Here is a 20,448-nt window from a genome sequence, read left to right as displayed (position 1 = left end):
TTATAGCCACTTTTGGTGAAGGATGCATAGCATGGCTATTTAACGGATAAAGAAGCTCTCTTATTGACTTATACAAATATTCGATAAGCCAATTACCTGGCATCGTGTATTCATCAATTTCCAATAGTAATTCATAGCGGGCGTGGCTGGCTTAAGATCTAACATGGTGAGAAATACTCCCTACTTGCCACTGCCATTGTAGAGAAGCTTGTTGGTAGTGTTGCTTCCTGGGTTCTGAACAGGGCCGGATGCCATCTTGACAAGCTCAGCACAGACGGCGGCTGGAGCAATGCCCTTAGAAGCCATGAGAGTGGCTCCAACACCACCAACATGGGGAGCAGCCATAGACGTCCCAGACATGACTCCGGTCGAGTTGTTAGGTGTAGCGGAGGTTATCCCTTGACCGGGTGCGTAAATATCAACTGTATCAACTGTTAGATTCTGGGGCTACCCTAATTTCAAAGGGAAAATTTACCGACTGATCCATAGTTGGAGAAATTGGCCTTTGCGTCTCTGATAGTGGTGGCGGCAGCACAGCATACCCCTTCAGCGGAGGCCGGGCTTTTGTTTGTAGCATCTTGCAGTAGAAACTTAGTACACTGGAAACAGCTAGAGGTATGAATCGTTGGTTGTGACGTACGTTATCATTTCCGGCAGCCACAGAAACAAATATTCCGGCCTTTGCAGTGTTGGTAATAGCCTGGTTTGCTGCTACAACCTTCCCACCGCTGATGGACAAATTCAACACTGCCTTTCCAAGTATGTTTTTCTCCCGGGCATCATTGACACACCACTCGAGAGCTTTCATGATGTTGCTCCACAGCCCGGCGCCGTGGTCGTTGAGAGCCTTCACGGCCACAACTTTGGCCTTCTTAGCAAGACCGTAGGTAGTTCCAGTCGCGGTGGCAGCAGTATGGGTCCCATGACCATGACGATCGTTGTCTCCGGTCCCATTGACAACGTTGACACCCCAGACAGCACGACCACCAAAGTCAGGATGGCGGATATCAATTCCGGTGTCGACTCCATAGAAGGTGATGCCATTTCCAGCAGTTTCATCGTAAACATAATCCCTAGTGCCATTCTGGCGGTGGGAGACCCTCCCGAGTCCCCAGGATGGTGCGTTTTGTTGAGTGATAAAACCATCTATATGAACGTAGCGATCGTGCTCAACAAAGTCGACCTGTGTCACACACCTTGTTAATATAGTCTTCCCAATTTCGTGTGCGTGGTGTACTTCACTCACCTTGTCGTTTCGAAGGATTTCATTAAGCGTCTCGCGGTGGAACGAGCCACTATACGCATGCCATCCATTGATCTTATATGAGTGCTTGAAGCCATCAAGGCTTTCGGATCCCCGCTTGCTAATACTCTCTCGATGGAGATCTGTAGCCCAGGCTACATGGGAATCAAAATCAATGGGCGAGACAGAGTCTTTCATAACAACAAGGTATGAATCTGGGACAATGTCCTTATCGTCCACAGAGTTTATCAGACTTGCAGCATCGACAGCTGACAAAGCAGCAAACGCCGTGACTATCACTTTGAAAATGCCCATGGTTTAGAAGTTCAAAGGGGTTTAAGTTGCGATAATAATATGGCATTGGTGGTGGTTACCAATGTTATATATATAGCTCCGGACAATTACGTCAGAGGTCTCATCCCCGAGACCTTTGGAACCTCCTAGGCGAGGATATCCTAGGCGAAATAATTTGAATAATATGCGTGATTATCCGTCGAGGGTCGTATCCTAGATGCCATGGAGAACATAGAGCGTTGATGGCTTCAATGATCGAACCCTTCACGCTGCCGGGATTCATGGCATCTTAACATACACATATTCGCGGTATGTTCATCTGCTAGGGTATGACGACAGGGCCATACTGCAGATATTCAGCGGATCACTGGCTAACCGCTCGAACGCCGGGTTTCCCGGCACTAGCATACGCTCTGGGGGTATGCAGTCATCATTTATCGGGCAAAGCTCAATGAAGAGTAAAGCTCGATGCGGATAGGCGCACACGACTCCATCGCGTTGATCATAGCCTGCTTTTCTGTGTCCAGTCTCTTGTCTGCCACTACTGAGGATATTGTCTTGATCCGGAATTTTCGTCTTTGCTCTCATGAAACTCTTAGAGCGATGTATATCTCGCTTGTAACTGTCTTCATGAACATGATCTCCAGCAATCAGGGATTATCCGCTAAATGGGTTACAGTAAGCTTCACCGACGCTGGCCGTTATGCTAAGAGCAAGGCAATTTCACCACTATCTTCGGACGAGCGGAGAGATAAATGGGAGTGAAGTCGTAGTCTGAGCCTACTTCCATCGTAAACTGGGCGGGCATCTAACAGTCCTAGGAAGATCCTTGATGAATCCTAGTCATCCGTGACTAGGATGGAACCCCTTGCCGGAAAGAAGGCCGGCTCCTTGCATCTGTATTGGTAATTAATATGCCTGATAGCACAGCCTAAAAAGTGACATAAATATCCTTGCTTCGTTCGACTAAGGCTATGACGCTTCGTGGTTGTTAGGATAATTTGTCACAACCGAGGAATGGCTCTAGAAAAGAGCGATTCGCTGACCGCGAGTTCATTTTAGGTAATACCACGCCAAGCATCTAATTACATAATCTTGGATATATTATATAAGCACCCGTCTTCTCCATTTTTTTAACTCTGAGAGCGGGGCGCTCTAAAAACCTAACAGCCGCCAAAGTTTTAGAGTCAAGGACTGTTCAGTTTGTTCGCGAGCCCGAATTGAAATACTTTAAGCTACCTCAACTGCCTCCTCAGAGAGTCCTACGCCCTTCAAGTTCTATATCTTACTACTTTTTTTAATCACAAACCCCAGGGCCTTAAGGACACGCCTGATAAGTTTAAAGGTATATAATGATGTCTAGTAGGAGATTCCTCCACTAGATCATCTGATAAAAGTTAGGCGCTACCCTAATTTATCGTGGGGCCTAAGGCATTGACCGGGCAGCAAGACCCCGGTTAATCATAAACTCGCATGGTTTGAGATCCAGCTCCAACTAGCATCGTTCAGGAGAAGGGGCTTTGGGATCCGTTACTTCGGTCTTTGTTCAAAAATAAATATGGAATTCTATGTACGTTGGATTGTAGCCTTGCTCATCTAGCAGTCTTATCCAATAGATAGTTTCTCTAGCTCCAAAGCGCATCCCGACTAGAAGTTCCGTGGAGCTGGTAATAGCAGGTTTTTTACTTTTAATTAAGCGCCGACTGTGGATATCCCGGCGATGGAAATACTGCGGCCCGAGCGACATGAAGCCGATGTCTCCATCTCACTCTTTTGTCCCTCCAGCTTCATCTATTTTCCATTTATCTTTCTCCATATCTCTTTTTCTATATCTCTCATTTCAATGTTTTGTCTACTTTTGTAACGTTTCTATTATGAAATCGGCTGGAAGTAAACCCGATAAGGGTGCGACCCCAAACACGCCGGGTCCTTTACGGATCCTGGTGCGAACATTGACTCACCTTGTTCCCGGCAATGATTACTTTGACAGGTGCGAATTTATGCAGGATATGATCTGCCAGAAACATTGGGGCTGCAGATGACAACCTAAGATTCATAGGTGGTACCACCACGGTACCGACTTTGCCTTTGACAACCGTCGGTGTTATTTCCTTATCGACTACGGACAGGCTACAGATGACGATGATGTACCGGTACTGTCCTACGAGTGGACTGGAGACGCCCTGTTTGTATTCCCCTATCCTTGATGCATAATTGGCATTCATCGCCAGTGACTAACGTTAGCATGCAGTGAACCTAGGCCAGAGCTAGCCCAAACCTCGAAGGTTCAACGCACGCTCAAGAAATATTTTCCATTTTTGGGGGTTCAGGATTCACCACCTGAATCTCGAAAGAAAGTACCAACCCGTGAATTTATCCGGGCAGAACTTCATCAAAATAGGCCACTTACAAGGTGTGCATTTGAGCACATCCGCGAAAATTCCGCGGATGCTAAATGGCTTAAGGATAACCTTGAGCCTAGATTCTGGTCGAAAATAGTATATGGGATTGAGGCTATCGAACAACGAGAAAAAGAGATAGCAGCAGGACTTGCGGTTGAAGGGCAATCATTGAATCTCAGCGGACAGACAATCGAAGATACAGCAATAACGATACCACCGAGTGTATGGGATTGGCTTATGAAACTACTAAAAATGGTAGGAAAACCGTTAGTAGTAGTAATACCATGGAGCGAATGGCAAAGACTTAACAAACAAGCATTAGCGGAGGGAAAGCCGTTTGAGGAACTAGTATTTATCCCCAACTTTTGTCCCTTTCTTATTGCAGATGTTACATGTCGCCACTTCTCACCGTCGTTATCTCGCTCAAATGAGAAATGTGTATGTCATACATTTGTAGGATAATATAAAGCCTACTCCCTGTCTATCTAAGAAGGTCCTCGGCTTGGCCGCGGTGAACAAGATCGGACAAGTCCCACGGGAAACTTGATACAACGATAGGAGATAGGAAGTAACCTAGTCAACTAGAGTAAGAGGGTAAAGAAATATCTCCAGTTGAACAACGTTCTTCTTTCCACCTTCACAGCTTTCCGAGGAGTGTATCTCTAAAGCGCCCGATATCTAACAAACGGAGGTTTTTATTTCTTAATTTATTCACTAGACTTTCCACGGAAAGCGACCTACGCATGGATCTAATAGCCTACCAAGCTTTTATATCGACGTAATTACCGACACCATCCCTTTAAGACGCCGGCGGCTTGTTTTGAGCGATTCCCAAAGACTAGTTTCAGGGTGCGGGTATTCATGACCAGGTCCCCCGCAACCAGGATGTTTGATATCCTGGTTGGGCATCAGCCGCATTCCCGAGCCGGGCAGCCATCTCAATATTCCTTGCCACGGCTTCTCATTCAACACTGGTGAACAACCAATACGGCGCTATTAGCTTCTATCAGGATGTCCGAACAGTCCTCCCAGACACCGCGGATGCGCGTCCGAGAACTTCTCCCTAACCTCCATCTTGGTGACTTCCCTACCGGCCCGCTCAACTCTCTCACAGATGTGCCCGGTGTCAAAGTCAACACTCTAGAACTTGACAGTGCTGATGGAACGGTCAACACTGGCATAACGTCCATTCTACCGCGCGAAAACTGGTCTAAAGAGGCTTGTTATGCTGGCACGTTCAGCTTCAACGGCTCTGGCGAGCTTACAGGCGCCCACATGATTAATGAGACCGGCTTACTATTCTCCCCTATCGTCTTAACTGGAACATTGGAGATTGGTGCAGCGCACCAGGGCATCTTCAAGTATGCCATCAAAACTCTAGATTCTAAAAAAGGGAAAGTGGACTGGTTAATGCTGCCGGTGGTGGCAGAAACGTGCGAGGCGTATCTGCATGACTGTACATCATTCTCCGTCAAGCCCGAGTATGTCGTTTCAAGCCTAGAGAGTGCGAATACGTGTACAGTTAGAGAAGGAAATACCGGAGGTGGCACAGGTATGATATGCCATCGGTTCAAGGGTGGGACAGGCAGCAGCAGCCGAGTCATTCCTCGCGGAGACGGCAAGGAGAATCAAAAAGGATACACTATCGCAGCCCTTGTGCAAGCGAATTATGGCAAGATGAAGGACTTGCGCATCGGGGGAGTGCCCATCGGCCGGATACTATGTGCTGAATCTGAGAGGGATGAAGCTAGAAAGGAGGCGCTGGAGGAGCTCGCTAGGGAGAAGGATCATAAGGATGGCAGCATCATTGTGATACTTGCCACTGACGCACCATTACACCCATTGCAACTGCAACGCATTGCGAAGCGTGCAACGGTTGGTTTAGCTCGCGTTGGAGGCCACGGCCATAATGTCTCTGGGGATATCTTCCTTGCTTTCTCGACTGGAAACTCAATCCCGAATATAGATGTTTTAGGGCCACGCAAGGGACCAACCACAGTTTCCATTGAGGTTATCGATGACTCGACAATTGATAACCTTTTTGATGCAACTGCTGATGTGACTGAGGAGGCAATATACAATGCACTCTGTATGGCAGAAACTATGACTGGTTACTTGGGACGAAAGGTCGAGGCGCTGCCTCTTGATAGGGTGAAGGAAATCATGGCCAAGTTTGAAGTGAGCGTCGAGGACCTGGTTAAGTGAGGATATAGATCTCTTAATATCTTCTCATATTCAAAAACGCAACATGATTGATAAAGAATCTTGAATTTAAACAAGTAGTAGGGATCTACTCTGCTACACTGGAGACCGCTTTTAGAGAGCTATAAAGATCCTTAAGTTGAGTTAAAGGCGACCCTCTCCTTAACCTTGGTTTATAACCTTAAACTTATATCTCAGATCATCTTGAAGCTTTAAATTTCTCCTCAACCTCGTCTGTATTATCTTTAAATTTATTCCGAAATTTGTCCTTGGGGCTTATTCTTAAGACGGTCCTTTATCCATAGGAAACGGGGGTAAAAGATAAGGATCTTCAAGGGCCTTTAACAGAATATTATCCTGCTGATAAGTAAAGTGTCAATTTGGAATTTCCATATGCCAGGGACAGCCCCTTCTGTCTTCACCACCAGCCTTTTCATCACGTATATTATACAGCATATATAGGCCTGGTGAGACCGAGATGGTTGTTCTTTCACTCTGGTGTTGAGGAGTTTTATAGGCCACCGGATCATAGATCTCCCGTTCCGCTTTAAACTTCAAACTCGCGGTTAAAGTCACTTCTTCAACTACGCGTAAATTTTACAACCAGCAAGTCTCTGCACTTATTTCATTTCCTTGACTGATATATCAAAGCAAGACCCTGAGTGAGCACGATTTAGCCTTAAGAGATGCCATTTGCCTGAGGCCACGCCTTGTGCTCCCTTTTATTTGGGGAGTCCGGCAGTACCATGGACGCGCTGAGGATGGGAATGCCATCTAGCGGACGCGATTATAAGGGATATGCTCAGAAGAATGAATTATGGAAGCTCACTTTTTTGCGAATCTCAGGAACAAGACTTCAGGTTCGCTACCACTAATTAACGCTCATATCTCGGCTAGGAAACAATTCACTGGCGAGTATTTAGCCTGCGATCTTTTCCATTCTCGAAGATGAGGTGTATAGCTCTGTTTCACCGGGGTGGGCGACGTGCTGTGTTCCCCTTTGTCATAGCTCCAGAGAGGATATCTATTTACGGTCTCAGGTTGTCTTATTGCTATTTTGGTAAATGCATTCCCTTTGCTTAGTGCTTACCTGTTACCCACTGGGTATACATCCTATTTGCATACCGAATTTAGCAGAGCACCTCTCATCCCGCAATGCGGTTGTGGCATTGAGTCGGACCGTGCCCCCAGGAGAACCCTTTTTCTGGATGTGCCCTGACGCCTCGCTACAAATGCGACTGGCCTTGACTTAGTATGATTGAAAATAAGACTCTCAACCTTGGACTGCTGGCCCCATGGAAGAATATTGTATGTAAAACAGTTATTTGGGCTTAATGCAGCTATCGTGGTGATAGAAATGTTGAGCTTGTCGTTTTTCTCTACTGACCTAATGCTAATTCTTATAAGCAGTATAACAAGCTTTGCCTGCTCCACTTGCAGTGATCTTAGCCAAAGTTATCGGCACATAAGCAAGTGCTTTATATGGTACTGGGGTTCCCTGTCTGGATGTGGAGGGAGATATCTAGTTCTTTGGAGACAGCCCGTCGTGAATCGCGCAATTTCGACTCCTATTCGACGCGGATGGGGTGAGAACTATCCATACTCAGCGTTTAGCGGGCTTCACGCACCGAGACTACAGAACACTCGGAGTAATCAGATCCTAGAATGTGGGTCAGTAACTTTGGGCAGTTATACGTATGTTGGCGTTATGGAAAAACGCACACCTCGTGGGCCTAAGGCATCCGTACGAAGGCCCCAACCGAAGAGCCTTAAAGCCCGAGGTTTCTGCCCTTAACCCTGTCCTTTGGGTTATTTTTGGTCCTGTCCTGATATTGACCCTTAGGCTTCTCCTTAGGGAATGGATAAAACTAGGAGGGCTTGAGGTAACAATTACTAACAAAGGTTGTGGAATAAGGTTGACTTTCGGGTGCCCCCGATAACAGGGCGCTTAAGGACACTTGTTGGTGATGGGCTTGGCCAATGATAAAACAAACCATGCCCGCGATTCCACTAGCCAAGGCACTAGGAAAAGCTCTTGGGGGCGAAAACAGGCCTCTTGCCAACTCATTGAGAACCCCCGCTACGCTCCTGAAAAATAATTGGTTGTCAGGCTTGAATCGATTTCTATCTGGGCTGCATATACTCCGTCTCATAAAAATCTTCCACTGGGATCGAAGGGCGGTATTTGCCAACTCAACTGGAGCCAATCAGCATTCAACGAGGCTTGCAAAAAAACACACCCGACTGCGCAGATCAACCTCCTGGCGGCTAAATCTTAGTTTCAGAATGAATTACTACGGTTGCGGGATGGACAGCCCTGCCCTCCCTCACAGGGTCAGAGAAAGATGCCAGTTTAAGGGGCGTTCAACTCGTGAGCTGCTGGCAATTTTCCACAATCCATCATTGACCTTGTTTATATTATCATATACCACATTGCTATCTCTCACACGACATAAACATTCACCTTATACTCTGGGATACCCGAAATCATGAACGACTGGTGGACCGATTTTTCCAACAATCTAGCTACCGATCTATCTCCCCTCATTGCGCTATTTGGAGAAGCGCCTACGAAACAATACCTGAGCGAATGTTTGAACGTAACGGATATCATCATCTTTGCGATGGCACCTTTGGGTATCATTACTACAGTGGTATCAGCGATCCGTGTTTGCGGAACTCCATCCCTTCGCGCGTTCATCGGCCGCGCCCAAGAGGGAGCAGGCAACGCCGAAGCCGAACTTTGTTCATCCACTAGCAGAGAAGTCTGTGAGCTATACAACAACGGAGGCATTGCCCGTGTATTCGGGCGCCCGAAACTTCTAGAAATTGTCCATGACCCGAATGCTACGATTGACGATTTTTATCACAAAGGTCCGGCGGCTTCAGCAAGTGCTGGAATTTATTTGTTTAAGGACTACCTGAAAAAAGACAAGCAAGAGTGGAAAGAGATCAACAAACGTGCCAGTGATGAAGAAAAAGTGCCTCTGCAACCTGATGCTGATCAAGAGGAACGGGACTTTGCACAAAATCCAAACCTATCTTTGAATGTCGGGATAAAACAGGCCACAGTACATTGGTTTACCGCAGCGGCTATATTTGGGATAATCCTACAGTCTAGCGTGCTCGTCTGGGCTATCCTCTCTAGGTATACCGTTAAGAATGTGAGAAAGGATTTGCAAGACTTATATGCCGTCCCACTAGCTGTCATAGGGACCTTTTTTTTGTGTGTCGGGGTGGCGCTTTGCGCTTCCTTAATCGAAGGTAGCACTAAGGAGCGAGTGTTTGAAAGAAAAATAAAGGAATCTATATCCCAAAAAGATATTGCATCCCAAGGAGAGGCTGTATCCCAAGTATACTGGGTCCAGCCGGGCACTCAATTTGTTGGTGATCAAGCGTTCGACTCCTTTGCATACACGCATCCAAAAAACCAATTCACTCGGTATATCACATCGTGGAAGACGAAGAAGAGTGAGCACGACGGAATCTGGGTATGGGCCGGTATTAGCTGTACGGCAATTGGTTTCTTGTTGCAATTTCTGGGCCTAAGAGCCTGCCATTCGTCCGTGGCGGTTGTCCAACTAGGTGTCACTATCGTGATGAGCGTGGTGCGGTCGATGCTCCGTGCAAACCGAATTAAGGAAGAGGAGGTTTTCCTAGCGCATCAACCAGATTTATATCAAGGGCATGAATTGGACTGGCTTGCACTAAATATTGGAACTGACATCAGGCCTACACCATCCGGACATGCTCCTGGTCCAAAATGGGAACTTTCGTCAGCACGACGGCCCGACTCAGTAGATATCTCTGAAAAGGGGTGGAAATTACTCGACAAGAAGGACTCCTCGCAAACTCAGCCTTTTCCAAACAAATACACCGAGTTTCGAAAAATGTCCGTGTCCCATACGGGCAAGTGCCTATTAACTGGATTTAGGCTAGACAGCGGCTACACCAAAGAGCGACAAGATGACCAGTGCCCAGAAGATTGGTGGGATTTTCGATTAGCATCAGGCTGGCGAGCCGATATTCAGTTCGCCCCAGAAAAATGGCGTGCCGAAATGCAGTTAAAACCAAAAGGCGACAAGCTAACCGGAGTACAAGATGACTTTGCAAAAGCTTTTCTGTACAGGACCCGGCTTGCCCGTCTGACTGATAGCTGGAGTGAAGCTCTTGTCAGCGTGCGAGGTACTGCACGAGTATTAGCACATGCTATTGAGGCCACAATGCACGTCTTCCTTACTACGAATGTCCGTTTTGAGAAGGGATGGAACGCGGCTTTTACACTATTCTGGGCAGTTCAATGTTCACTGGATAAAGAGGAAACCACCAAGGGAAACGTATACCTCTCTCTCACACGCGAAATTGATATAAACGGACGCTCTGGAGGAACATGGCATGCTGAAGAATCCGAACTAGAAGCGGTCCTTGGGCTATGGCTATGGTCTCTTAGAAGTATCAACACAAAAGTGCACACGCCGCTCAAGCGCATTCTCTCAGTGAAATCTGATTCTGCAACCGGAAGGGATCTCACCATGGACTTTGATCTATGGCGTGAAGGTGGAGGCTCCAGCATTGAGATAACGGAAGCTCAAAAGAACCCGCAGGGACTTCCATTATTTGGTAGGCATAATATCCCTGCCAATAGTCCTGCAGGTATTACGGTGTTGGGACTCCCAGCTGCCACAAAATCTTTGCCAATGATGTGTGCCCAGGAGATCTATTCGTTATTCTTCACATCAATAGTACATGCCATCAAGGATATTGGTGGGGAAACAGAGGTTCAAAAGAATAGAGACTTCAGCCTCACCAATACTAACATCTCCAAAATCCAAGAGGCTTTCACGGAAAGTGGCTTAGGCTCGTCAGAAGATGCCTTTTCATGTATCTTTCCAGCCCTCGCAATCCAAGAAAAGCTCCCCTCGGTGCTGAAGACCCTATCCAATGCTCGAGAAATAGCAGATATGCATACTGACGAAAAGAGATGGGAGGAAGCTGAGCAGCTTTTACTGTGGGCGCTTCCACACAGCTTACAGTCAAGAATGCCCCTCAATCCGGGAGATGATCAAACTCGCCAGACCGAGCTGATCAACGATCATCGCCTGCTGATATTATCCTTGTGCGAATGCTATCGCAAAGCTCTGTTAGATGGACAGATCGAGTTTTGCCTGAGTGGTATCATTAAAATGCTTGATGACCCTACTTTCAAAAGCCTAGAAGACATCCCACTTGTTGCCGCAGATGGCCCAGAGCTACCAGAGGAACCAGAAGATGAAGAGCCAGAGGAAGAGGAACCTGAAGCCGCAGAGATAGAGGAATCTCGAAACGTAATTAGATATTCAGATGGTGAAAATGAATATTCACAGGGAGAGCAGCGTACAAAGTATATAGGCAAAGTCTATTCATATACCCTTGCTGAAACGGTCAGGTCCTATGGCATAGCCGCCCTTCAAGTCGCACAATCCGAGGCTAAAGCAGAGATAATCAACAAGCTAAGGACAAAACTATTAGCGGGAATAAACGATAAAGGGACTCCATGCCAATTTCTCGGCTACAAAAATACCAACCAATGCATAAAAGAAGCGGATGATGAAAATGAAACCACCCTCTTTCGGGCCGTCTGTAACGACACACTAGACTCTGTGTTGTTTTCTCTAAATCCAGAATCCATTACCAATGACAACGAAAATGGTGGAAAGGCTATTTTCTTAGCCGCACAAAAAGGCTGGTATGTGGTTGTGAAAGCCTTAATAGATAATGGAGCGGCCTTGGAGCGGAAGGACGCAGAAAGCCGCACCGCACTATCACATGCCGCACAGAGTGGGGATATCAACACATTCAAATATCTCCTAGGAAAGGGAGCATTTCCAAATTATAGGGATCATCGACCGTGGACACCCCTATTTTACGCTGCATACTTTGGACGTCTATCCATTATAAAGGAACTTCTAGCCGATGGAAGGGTTGAGCCAGGTTTAAAAGATAGAGAAAGGGATACCCCACTATCTTGGGCGGCGTTCGAGGGACAAACTAAAGCGGTTGAGCTACTACTTGCGAAAGAAGGGGTAGAAGCACACTCCAAAAATTCGTCTGATAGAACACCGTTATGTTTGGCAGCAGAAAGTGGGCATGCGAAAGTGGTTGAGCTATTGTTGGCCAGGAAAGAAGTAGAAGCAGACTCAAAAGATGAACATCAGAGGACAGCACTGTCTCGGGCAGCTGAATGGGGGCAGACTCGAGTGGTTAGGTTACTACTGGCTAAAGGAAGAGTGAATGCAAGCTTAAAAGATGGGAGGGGTCAAACCCCACTCTTTTGGGCAGCACAATTCGGCCATTATAAAGTGGCTAAGTTGCTACTGGCCCAGAAAGGGGTAGATGCAAGTTTACGGGATCGCTACAAAAAGATACCACTACACTACGCGGCGAATAATGGGAGTTATAACATGGTTAAACTGCTATTGAACGCGTACAGGGCGGGTTTGAATTTGAAAGACAATCACGGCGCAACACCACTCTCCTTAGCGGCAGCAATGGGGTGTTGTAGAGCAATCAAGCTACTTCTGAACGAGAACACAGTGGAAATAGATGCAAGGGATGATAGTGAAGAGACGCCGCTATATACCGCAGTGACAAGGGGTAGACTTACAGCAGTCAAGCTGTTGCTCGCAAAGGGGGCGGATCCAAACGCAAGAAATAAGGAAGGGAAGACATTCTTACATAGAAGCATCACTCGTAGTGGGAGTATAAATATAGCTCAGAGGCTGTTGGATATCCCAAAGATTGATATAAACGCAAAAGACAATAAAGGGCAGACGGCATTGGATATCGCTCTGAAGAATGGTGCTAGTAGGATAGCTGAACTGCTAGAGCAGAGGGGAGGTAGGCGCGGCTAGATAGAACAATCCGATATCAGGCTTAATCATCTTTAAAGAATTATCTATAATATAGTTAATATGGACGACCTACCATCTACAATGCCTTTGGTGATATAACGGCGGTGATATTAAGCTACTTAAGGTCGGGATGTCAAGCTTCGCCCTGGCTTGGCACTTGTTGCTTGGGCGCTAAGCCGAGTTCGGATAATGACATCATACTACCAGTGCCGCCACGCTCATGTTGCAATACGGGAGAAGACCGCAACATGACGTCCGACAGTAAAAATGATATTTAACGCGCTGTTCTGAAGCTCGACAGCCTACGGGCCGTTAAATAATATATATAACCTCAGAGAGTTTCGAGTAACGTAGTATTCCCGATGTACAGAGAAGCCCAGAACACAACGGCAACGAGGAAATATCTTGCCGAAAGAAGAATTCAAAGGGAAGAAACCAGCTAACAGTCAAGGAAAGTCCGCCAAGTCACACCAAAACTGCCACTCACGCGCCGCACGGGTCTCCAGACTCCAGGGGATCCAGGGATAGCAAGCCGGAGGATGCGGCGGATGCATGACTAACGGCAATATATCCAATAACATATGGCAGCCTGAGCAGATCTGTTGAGATACACTTTATTATGGAGACAATACCGAGGAACAGAGGCAAGGCGTGCTCGCTGTTTACAAGGTTTTAGGTTTTTGTTTTCCCGCAGCGAACTGGTGTATGCGACGTCATGTTGGAACGATGGATGTCGTGGTCCCATTTATATATATTAGGGTGAGTTCCAATTAATTGATTTTTAGTAGAAAATAAGGGTTTTCGTAATCGGCCTTCTTCGTGCATATATATTTGGAAAGACCGATAGTCGAGCCTCATTTCCGCAACACACCTTCCTTCCGAAACCTGGAAAACACCCCTCAATTCCAATTGATCGTAAACGGCGGAAATAGACGTACATGTCATCGGTCGATCGAAGAATAGCCGCTACCGCTCTTCCCGCTCCCGTGCGCTGGAAGCGTACAATCAGATTTATCAAATGGCGTTAGATCTCGAAAATGGGGTTGACAAAGACCTGTCAACGACCGAAACCTCTCCATTGCCCGCCCACGGGAGCCGGGTCCCTCGAAAGGCAACCCAAGATGGCTATGGCGGTGTCATCGGAGATGAAAGCTCCAGCACCGAGGATGATACTAGCTCCGGCATCAGTGTGAGCAAGCAGGTTGAGATGGAAGCGGATCAAGCGATTAAGTACAGGACTTGCAGCTGGCAGAAGGTTAGTTCTTTTGCGAACTCCTTTCATCACTGACCTTGTCGCGGATAATGATAAACTGAAATGGCCTTGTGCTTTGATACCCCATACGGTCAGACTGCTAATCACGGCGTGCGTACGTATCAGACTGCAGCATTGCTCTTCTCAGAGTACATCTGCTTGGCTATTATGTCGTTCCCATATTCCTATTCAGTTCTGGGCTTAGTCCCCGGCTTGATTCTGACGGTTGTGGTTGCCGGCATGGTTCTCTATACTTCGCTGATCATTTGGTGAGTGGTCTCCATGAAAACACGGTAAGGGCTGACGTTTTTAACCCTTGGACTGCTTAATAGGAAGTACTGTCTTCGTCATCCAGATGTACGAGACATCTGTGACATCGGCCAGCGCCTCTTTTGGGGCTCAAGAGCTGCCTGGTACCTTACGGCCATCATGTTCCTGCTTAACAACACCTTCATCCAGGTTTGTTCAATGCCCAATCCTTGCACTTCCGTGCCATTAACGTCTGTCACAGGGCCTACATTGCTTGGTGGGTGCACAGTACCTTAACACGATGACGAACCACAGCACCTGTACCGTGGTATTCGTTGCAGTCACAGCCATCATATCTTTCTTCTGCTCAATCCCAAGAACCTTCAACACCCTCTCCAAACTTGCGACACTGTCGGCCTTTTTCACGTTCATCTCCGTTCTCCTTGCAATGATATTTGCCGGACTTGAGGCGCATCCAGCCAAATACAACCCCGATCCGAACCATAAAGGGCCCGATGGCAAGCCTAGGGGAGGTGAGCCTATTGTGACGGCGTTCCCACTTCCCGGAACCACCTTTGTTGCAGGAATGAGCGCATTCTTGAACATCAGCTACACATTTATCGGCCAAATCACGCTTCCAAGTTTCATTGCAGAGATGCGGAATCCTAGGGACTTCAGCAAGGCTCTTTGGGCAGTCACTATCGCTGAGATAATTGTGTTCAGTATTGTGGGTGCGGTGGTATATGTCTTCACCGGAACTCAGTACATGACAGCACCAGCATTCGGCTCCCTCAGCAACGAAGTCTACAAGAAGGTTGCATTCTCGTTCATGGTACCAACATTGATCTTCCTCGGGGTGCTCTATGCGTCGGTTTCTGCACGATTTATCTTTTTCCGCTTATTTGATAACACCCGTCACAAGACGGATCATACGCTAGCCGGCTGGTCTGCATGGGCTGGCATCTTGGCCGTGGTTTGGATACTCGCCTTCATCGTTGCAGAAGTCATTCCATTCTTCACCGACCTTCTCTCCATCATGAGCTCCCTCTTCGACTCGTTCTTCGGATTCATCTTCTGGGGAGTGGCTTATCTCCGAATGCAATCAGAAGACGAAGCAGCAAAGCCTGGGAAAGCTCGCAGCATGAAAGGATGGATCGGGTGGGGTATTAATGTATTCCTTATCGGCGTCGGGCTGTTGTTCCTAGGCCCCGGAACTTATGTGAGTTATTCCCAATGCCCCTACCTCCTGAAGGTAACGTTCACTAACACGCCAACCAGGCATCCATCGACAGTGTCGTACTTAACTATCAAAGCGGGAAGGTCGGCAGCGCGTTTTCCTGTAAGGACAACGGGTTGTAAAAGTTTCTGAGTCTCTTTCTTTCTATTTTCATGTCTGGGGGGTGGTGGAGTTGGGTATTTGACATCTTGTTTCTCTTTGTGAAAACCATGTAACGGAGGATTTATTTTTCGAATAACGGATAGCTGCATCTGGGACAGAACCTGGAGAAGACTTCTTGGAGATTACAGGAGTTCTGGCGTCTGTGAGGGGAGGCCAACAAGAGTTATATTTCTTTTCATGTCTCTTTCTAGACAGAAAAATGATATCCCGTGACCTTTTTAAAAAAAACCGAAAGATTAGGTAATCGGCCGAAAGGAGCCCTTGGCGTTAGTATCTCCACGTGACTGGATATCAAAAGTTCCCCGACTTCTTTCCCGAGCCTTCTCCGACGTCCTTCTTGCTGCCGAACTTCTTCGTCTTGTACAGATTCTCGAGGCTGGATGTCAGTGTTCGCCATGAAGCCAATTGCAAGAGTACCACAGTTTGTCAGCGGTCGGGTTCTCCAGGCCAGCGCGAACTCCAAATGCTGGACTGGAGCTACCCTCGGCGCTCAATTGAGCCGCCATTCCCGCCAGCTTCACGGAGCTCCGATATTCAGGTACCGGCAACCATTGGTTGTCAACACTGCATCGGGAAAGCCATCAGGTGTGAGATATGCCTCTAGCTCTTCTGCAGCTGACGCCGACATCAAGAAAACACAATTCTATGACTTCCATGTCGAACATAAGGGAAAGATGGTCCCGTTCGCGGGGTACTCTATGCCTCTGCAATACGCCGACCTGAGCCACTTGGAGAGTCATAAGTGGACGAGGGAGAAGTCCAGTTTGTTCGACGTGAGCCATATGTAAGTGTTTGTTCTGCAGTTTATGCCTAAAATTCATCTGGCACTGTAATCCGGCATTGAATTGCTAATTCGCCATGGTTCCTGAATAGGGTGCAACATCACATCATTGGGCCCGGTGCGCGAGATCTGTTGATGAAGATTACGCCGGCCTCTCTTGACTCACTCAAGGACAACCATTCGACCCTTTCCTGCCTCCTAGACGAAAGCACTGGCGGGATTGTTGACGATACTATTGTCACTCGTCTTGGACCAGAGTCCTTTTACTTCGTGACAAACGCCGGCCGCCGCAAGGAAGATTTGGAGTTTCTAACGAAAGAAATCGAGGCATTCAGAAACTCTCAAGACCCATCCAAACGTGAATCGATCATAAACTGGTCAATTCTTGATAGCAGAGCTTTACTCGCCCTCCAAGGGCCCGCAAGTGCCAAAGCACTACAGTCACTCATCAAGAAGGAAGCTTCTGTCGAAACTGACCTGTCAACTCTCTATTTCGGACAATGTCGCCAGCTTCACCTGACCTTCCCAGATGGATCGAGCACTCCATCCCGCCTTCTGATATCTAGAACTGGGTATACTGGCGAAGACGGATTTGAAATCTCCATCCCGACCGAGAAGGACGCCAATCTACCACGCCGCATTGCTGAGCTTCTCATCTCCAACCCAGATGTCAAGCTTGCCGGCCTCGCTGCTCGTGACTCTCTTCGCTTGGAGGCCGGAATGTGCCTCTATGGCCATGACATATCTCTTTCCGAGACCCCACCAGTTGCCGGGCTTGGCTGGGTCGTTGGCAAAGACAGACGAGACCCATCGTCCCCGCTGTCCAAGTTCAACGGATCTTCCACTATCCTACCCCAGCTTGTATCTCCAGCCAAGACCCTCACTCGACGACGAGTAGGCTTTACCGTTGAAGGTGGTGCACCTGCCCGTGAGGGTGCCACCATCGTCGATCTCGCAGATGGCAAGACAGAGATAGGTGTCGTCACTTCTGGTCTCCCTAGCCCAACCTTGGGTGGTACAAACATCGCTATGGGATATATTAAGCAGGGCCTTCACAAGAAAGGAACCGAAGTTGGTGTCCTTGTCCGCAAGAAGCTACGCAAAGCCACCGTCACTCCCATGCCATGGATTGAGTCCAAGTTCTATAGAGGCTAAATAACCCATTTCTGCCGCTTTATAATTTTTACAAGTGTAAAATCCAAAAGACCAAGCGAGCTCGTGTTGGAGAGAAGACATACTGCCCCGCATACCCCAATATTCCTGGTTGATGTCTGTTTCCCTTGATAGGTTTTTGTTCTATGTTATAACACGCAAGTAATCTAACTGAGATTCAACCTCACTGTTAAGTACATTAGAGAATAGATAGTATTAGATACATAGAGCGGAGTCAGAGGGTGTAAACCTATGCCTCGTGGTTGAAAATACTAGGAAATTATTGTGACTAAATAACTTATAGGTTAATATATCACTTTTTGTAAAGAAGATAGTGAAGGTGAGAAGAAGTTGTGTCAAAAGAAAGTAGGCAGGTGATGTGCGCCGAGCATTACAACGTCCTGGCATAATGTTGGCCTACTTTCTTTCAACGTCTGGTATCATCATTCACTAGCAGGTTCTATCAAACCACCCAGAGGTCTTCTATTGAGGGGTGTACATGTTCTTCACCAAAAGCAACATGTCAATTGGTGGTTTTAATAATTAACCTCAGATCAAGGCATCTACCAGAGCGTCCGTTGAGCTTGAGATGAGAGTATGGCATCAAGATGAATCGGATGCATGAACCGTTCATTCAACGAAGGTTCGGGTTGCACCCTTGTCTCTTGAATGTTATTTAAACGACCCCTGTGCTTCGTTCGAAGGCCTAGCAAATACCACGGTGATCTTCAGTACTTCTATGCCATTGTTCTCCGAGCCAAAGGTCGACATCACGGACAGGGAGTACGGCAATACAGAGTACATCTCTCACGTCGAGAGTCCAAGGCCATGGCCGTTTGACCGTGAACTGACCCTGAGAGACCTGCATATATACTGCATATCTTCATGCAAAACATGTATGGCTGCGGTCGATAGCGCCGGGAGATCACCACCAATCAACCACGGACGATGGCCATCTTGCTTAGCAAACCCATGGGTCTAGAATGCATGATTATGTCGGCTCCATCGTGAAACGGAGCCAGAACTCGGGCTGGGGATCGGGTTGCTTAGAAATGATCGGGCGAAGGCCGTTCGCATTATAAACCCTCCTCCCGTCTAGAGCAAAGTGGCCACCTATACGACTGCTTATATACGGGGAGCGATGATGGATGCAGTTTCAGCCTGTAACATGGTTACACGGTCACCATGCGGTATGCCGACTCGGGATCATCTAGATGATGTCAACGACGTTGGCGGTGTAGATGATGAGATAGGCGATCATATCTAGGCGAAAAGACGGACGGCGGTGAAGGCGAGGAGCATTGATGATACTCTTCAGGTATCACGTACTCCAGCGCTATACTCCGTATATCAGGCCCAGAAGCTAAATTTGGTTGAGGAAAACTTATCGCACGGCATTCCATGGCTCAGACCGAACCCCTCCGAGGGGCGTTTCATCTGCGAAACTCGGCAACCTTCTGCGCATCCTATCTTCAGCGAACGAACGAACGATTCGCCCCCGGGTTGAACCGTCTCTCCAGCTGCCAATCTTTGCTGTAATTTTACCCCGGGAACCAGGATCCCCCCTTACTACCCGTATCCGAGTTTATCCTCCACATCTCGAGAGCCAGCTTGATATAAATCACCGCATTTCCAGCACAGATTGAGATTCAATTCGCATCCATCTTAACCCATCACCATAATCACCACTACCACCGCTACTACTCAACTCATCACTCCTAACTTCCGTCACAATGGGAACGTAAGTAGACTGCAGCTCTGAGCAAGATATGATAGAGAAGCTAACTCCGAATAGCAACCTCACCTTCCACGACTCCCATCTCGTCACCCGCGAGACCCGGGAAGAAATCCATGGCCAGAAAGGTTTCACCATCTGGCTCACCGGTCTCTCTGCGTCCGGCAAGTCTACCATCGCCGTCGAGTTAGAGCACGAGCTGCTCACCAAGCGCGGTGTCGCCGCCTACCGCCTTGACGGAGACAACATCCGTATGGGCCTCAACAAGGGTCTGGGCTTCACTGCCGAAGATCGCACAGAAAACATTCGCCGTATCGGACATGTCGCTAAGCTCTTTGCCGACAGCAACATGATTGCCATCGCTTCATTTATCTCCCCGTACGCAGAGGACAGACAGGCTGTTCGTGATGTGCACGCACTAAGCCCAGAGGGCAAGGAGACAGACAAACAACTGCGATTCATCGAAGTTTATGTCAAGGTCAATGTTGAAACCGCTGCGGAGAGAGACCCCAAGGGATTGTACGCGAAGGCCTTGGCTGGGGAAATACAACACTTCACTGGTGTCAGCCCCGATGCACCCTACTTTGCGCCGAAGAACCCTGAGATTCTTTTAGAGAACGACAACCTGAAAATCAAGGACGCTGTTAAGCAGATCATGGACTACCTTGACGAGCAAAAACTCCTCCCAACTCCCGCACAGGCTCTCGAGGCCGCTGCCAAGAAGATCACCAGCATCGCGCAGAATATCCCAGCTGCTCCAGCTCCAGCTGCCCCAGAAGCCACTGAAGTTCCAGCTACCACAGAAATCCCAGTTGTTTCAGAAGCCCCAGCTGCCAATTAGGCATTTCC

General features: G+C 47.7%; 5 protein-coding genes across 5 annotated transcripts; 4 read left to right on the top strand and 1 right to left on the bottom strand.

Annotated features, from left to right (window-relative positions):
* Positions 1 to 180: 180 nt before the first annotated feature.
* Positions 181 to 1,558, bottom strand: GIQ15_05499 (Subtilisin-like protease 11; the record flags this gene model as incomplete). Its single annotated transcript, XM_033552916.1, has 4 exons — positions 181 to 422; positions 476 to 590; positions 641 to 1,183; positions 1,247 to 1,558. 4 exons carry the CDS (start codon positions 1,556 to 1,558, stop codon positions 181 to 183), a joined length of 1,212 nt encoding a protein of 403 aa, XP_033404060.1.
* Positions 1,559 to 4,950: 3,392 nt separating this feature from the next.
* GIQ15_05498 (uncharacterized protein) lies at positions 4,951 to 6,144 on the top strand (the record flags this gene model as incomplete). The annotated part of the gene is made up of 1 exon (XM_033552915.1): positions 4,951 to 6,144. The coding sequence occupies one exon, from the start codon at positions 4,951 to 4,953 to the stop codon at positions 6,142 to 6,144; it is 1,194 nt and encodes a 397-aa protein (XP_033404059.1).
* Positions 6,145 to 8,630: 2,486 nt separating this feature from the next.
* Positions 8,631 to 12,682, top strand: GIQ15_05497 (pfs; the record flags this gene model as incomplete). Its single annotated transcript, XM_033552914.1, has 2 exons — positions 8,631 to 12,203; positions 12,611 to 12,682. 2 exons carry the CDS (start codon positions 8,631 to 8,633, stop codon positions 12,680 to 12,682), a joined length of 3,645 nt encoding a protein of 1,214 aa, XP_033404058.1.
* A 1,367-nt stretch (positions 12,683 to 14,049) lies between these two features.
* GIQ15_05496 (uncharacterized protein) lies at positions 14,050 to 17,867 on the top strand (the record flags this gene model as incomplete). The annotated part of the gene is made up of 7 exons (XM_033552913.1): positions 14,050 to 14,286; positions 14,380 to 14,552; positions 14,616 to 14,742; positions 14,795 to 15,751; positions 15,811 to 15,871; positions 16,298 to 16,715; positions 16,805 to 17,867. The coding sequence occupies 7 exons, from the start codon at positions 14,050 to 14,052 to the stop codon at positions 17,865 to 17,867; spliced, it is 3,036 nt and encodes a 1,011-aa protein (XP_033404057.1).
* A 1,730-nt stretch (positions 17,868 to 19,597) lies between these two features.
* On the top strand, positions 19,598 to 20,440 carry GIQ15_05495 (adenylyl-sulfate kinase; the record flags this gene model as incomplete). Its single annotated transcript, XM_033552912.1, has 2 exons — positions 19,598 to 19,605; positions 19,660 to 20,440. The coding sequence occupies 2 exons, from the start codon at positions 19,598 to 19,600 to the stop codon at positions 20,438 to 20,440; spliced, it is 789 nt and encodes a 262-aa protein (XP_033404056.1).
* Between the last annotated feature and the right edge of the window lie 8 nt (positions 20,441 to 20,448).

The sequence above is a fragment of the Arthroderma uncinatum genome, assembly GCF_011692745.1.
Source record: "Arthroderma uncinatum strain CBS 119779 chromosome Unknown scaffold4, whole genome shotgun sequence".
Taxonomy (NCBI): Eukaryota; Fungi; Ascomycota; class Eurotiomycetes; order Onygenales; family Arthrodermataceae; genus Arthroderma; species Arthroderma uncinatum.
Note: the sequence above shows the minus strand (reverse complement) of the source record. Positions and strands in the feature narration are given on the sequence as shown.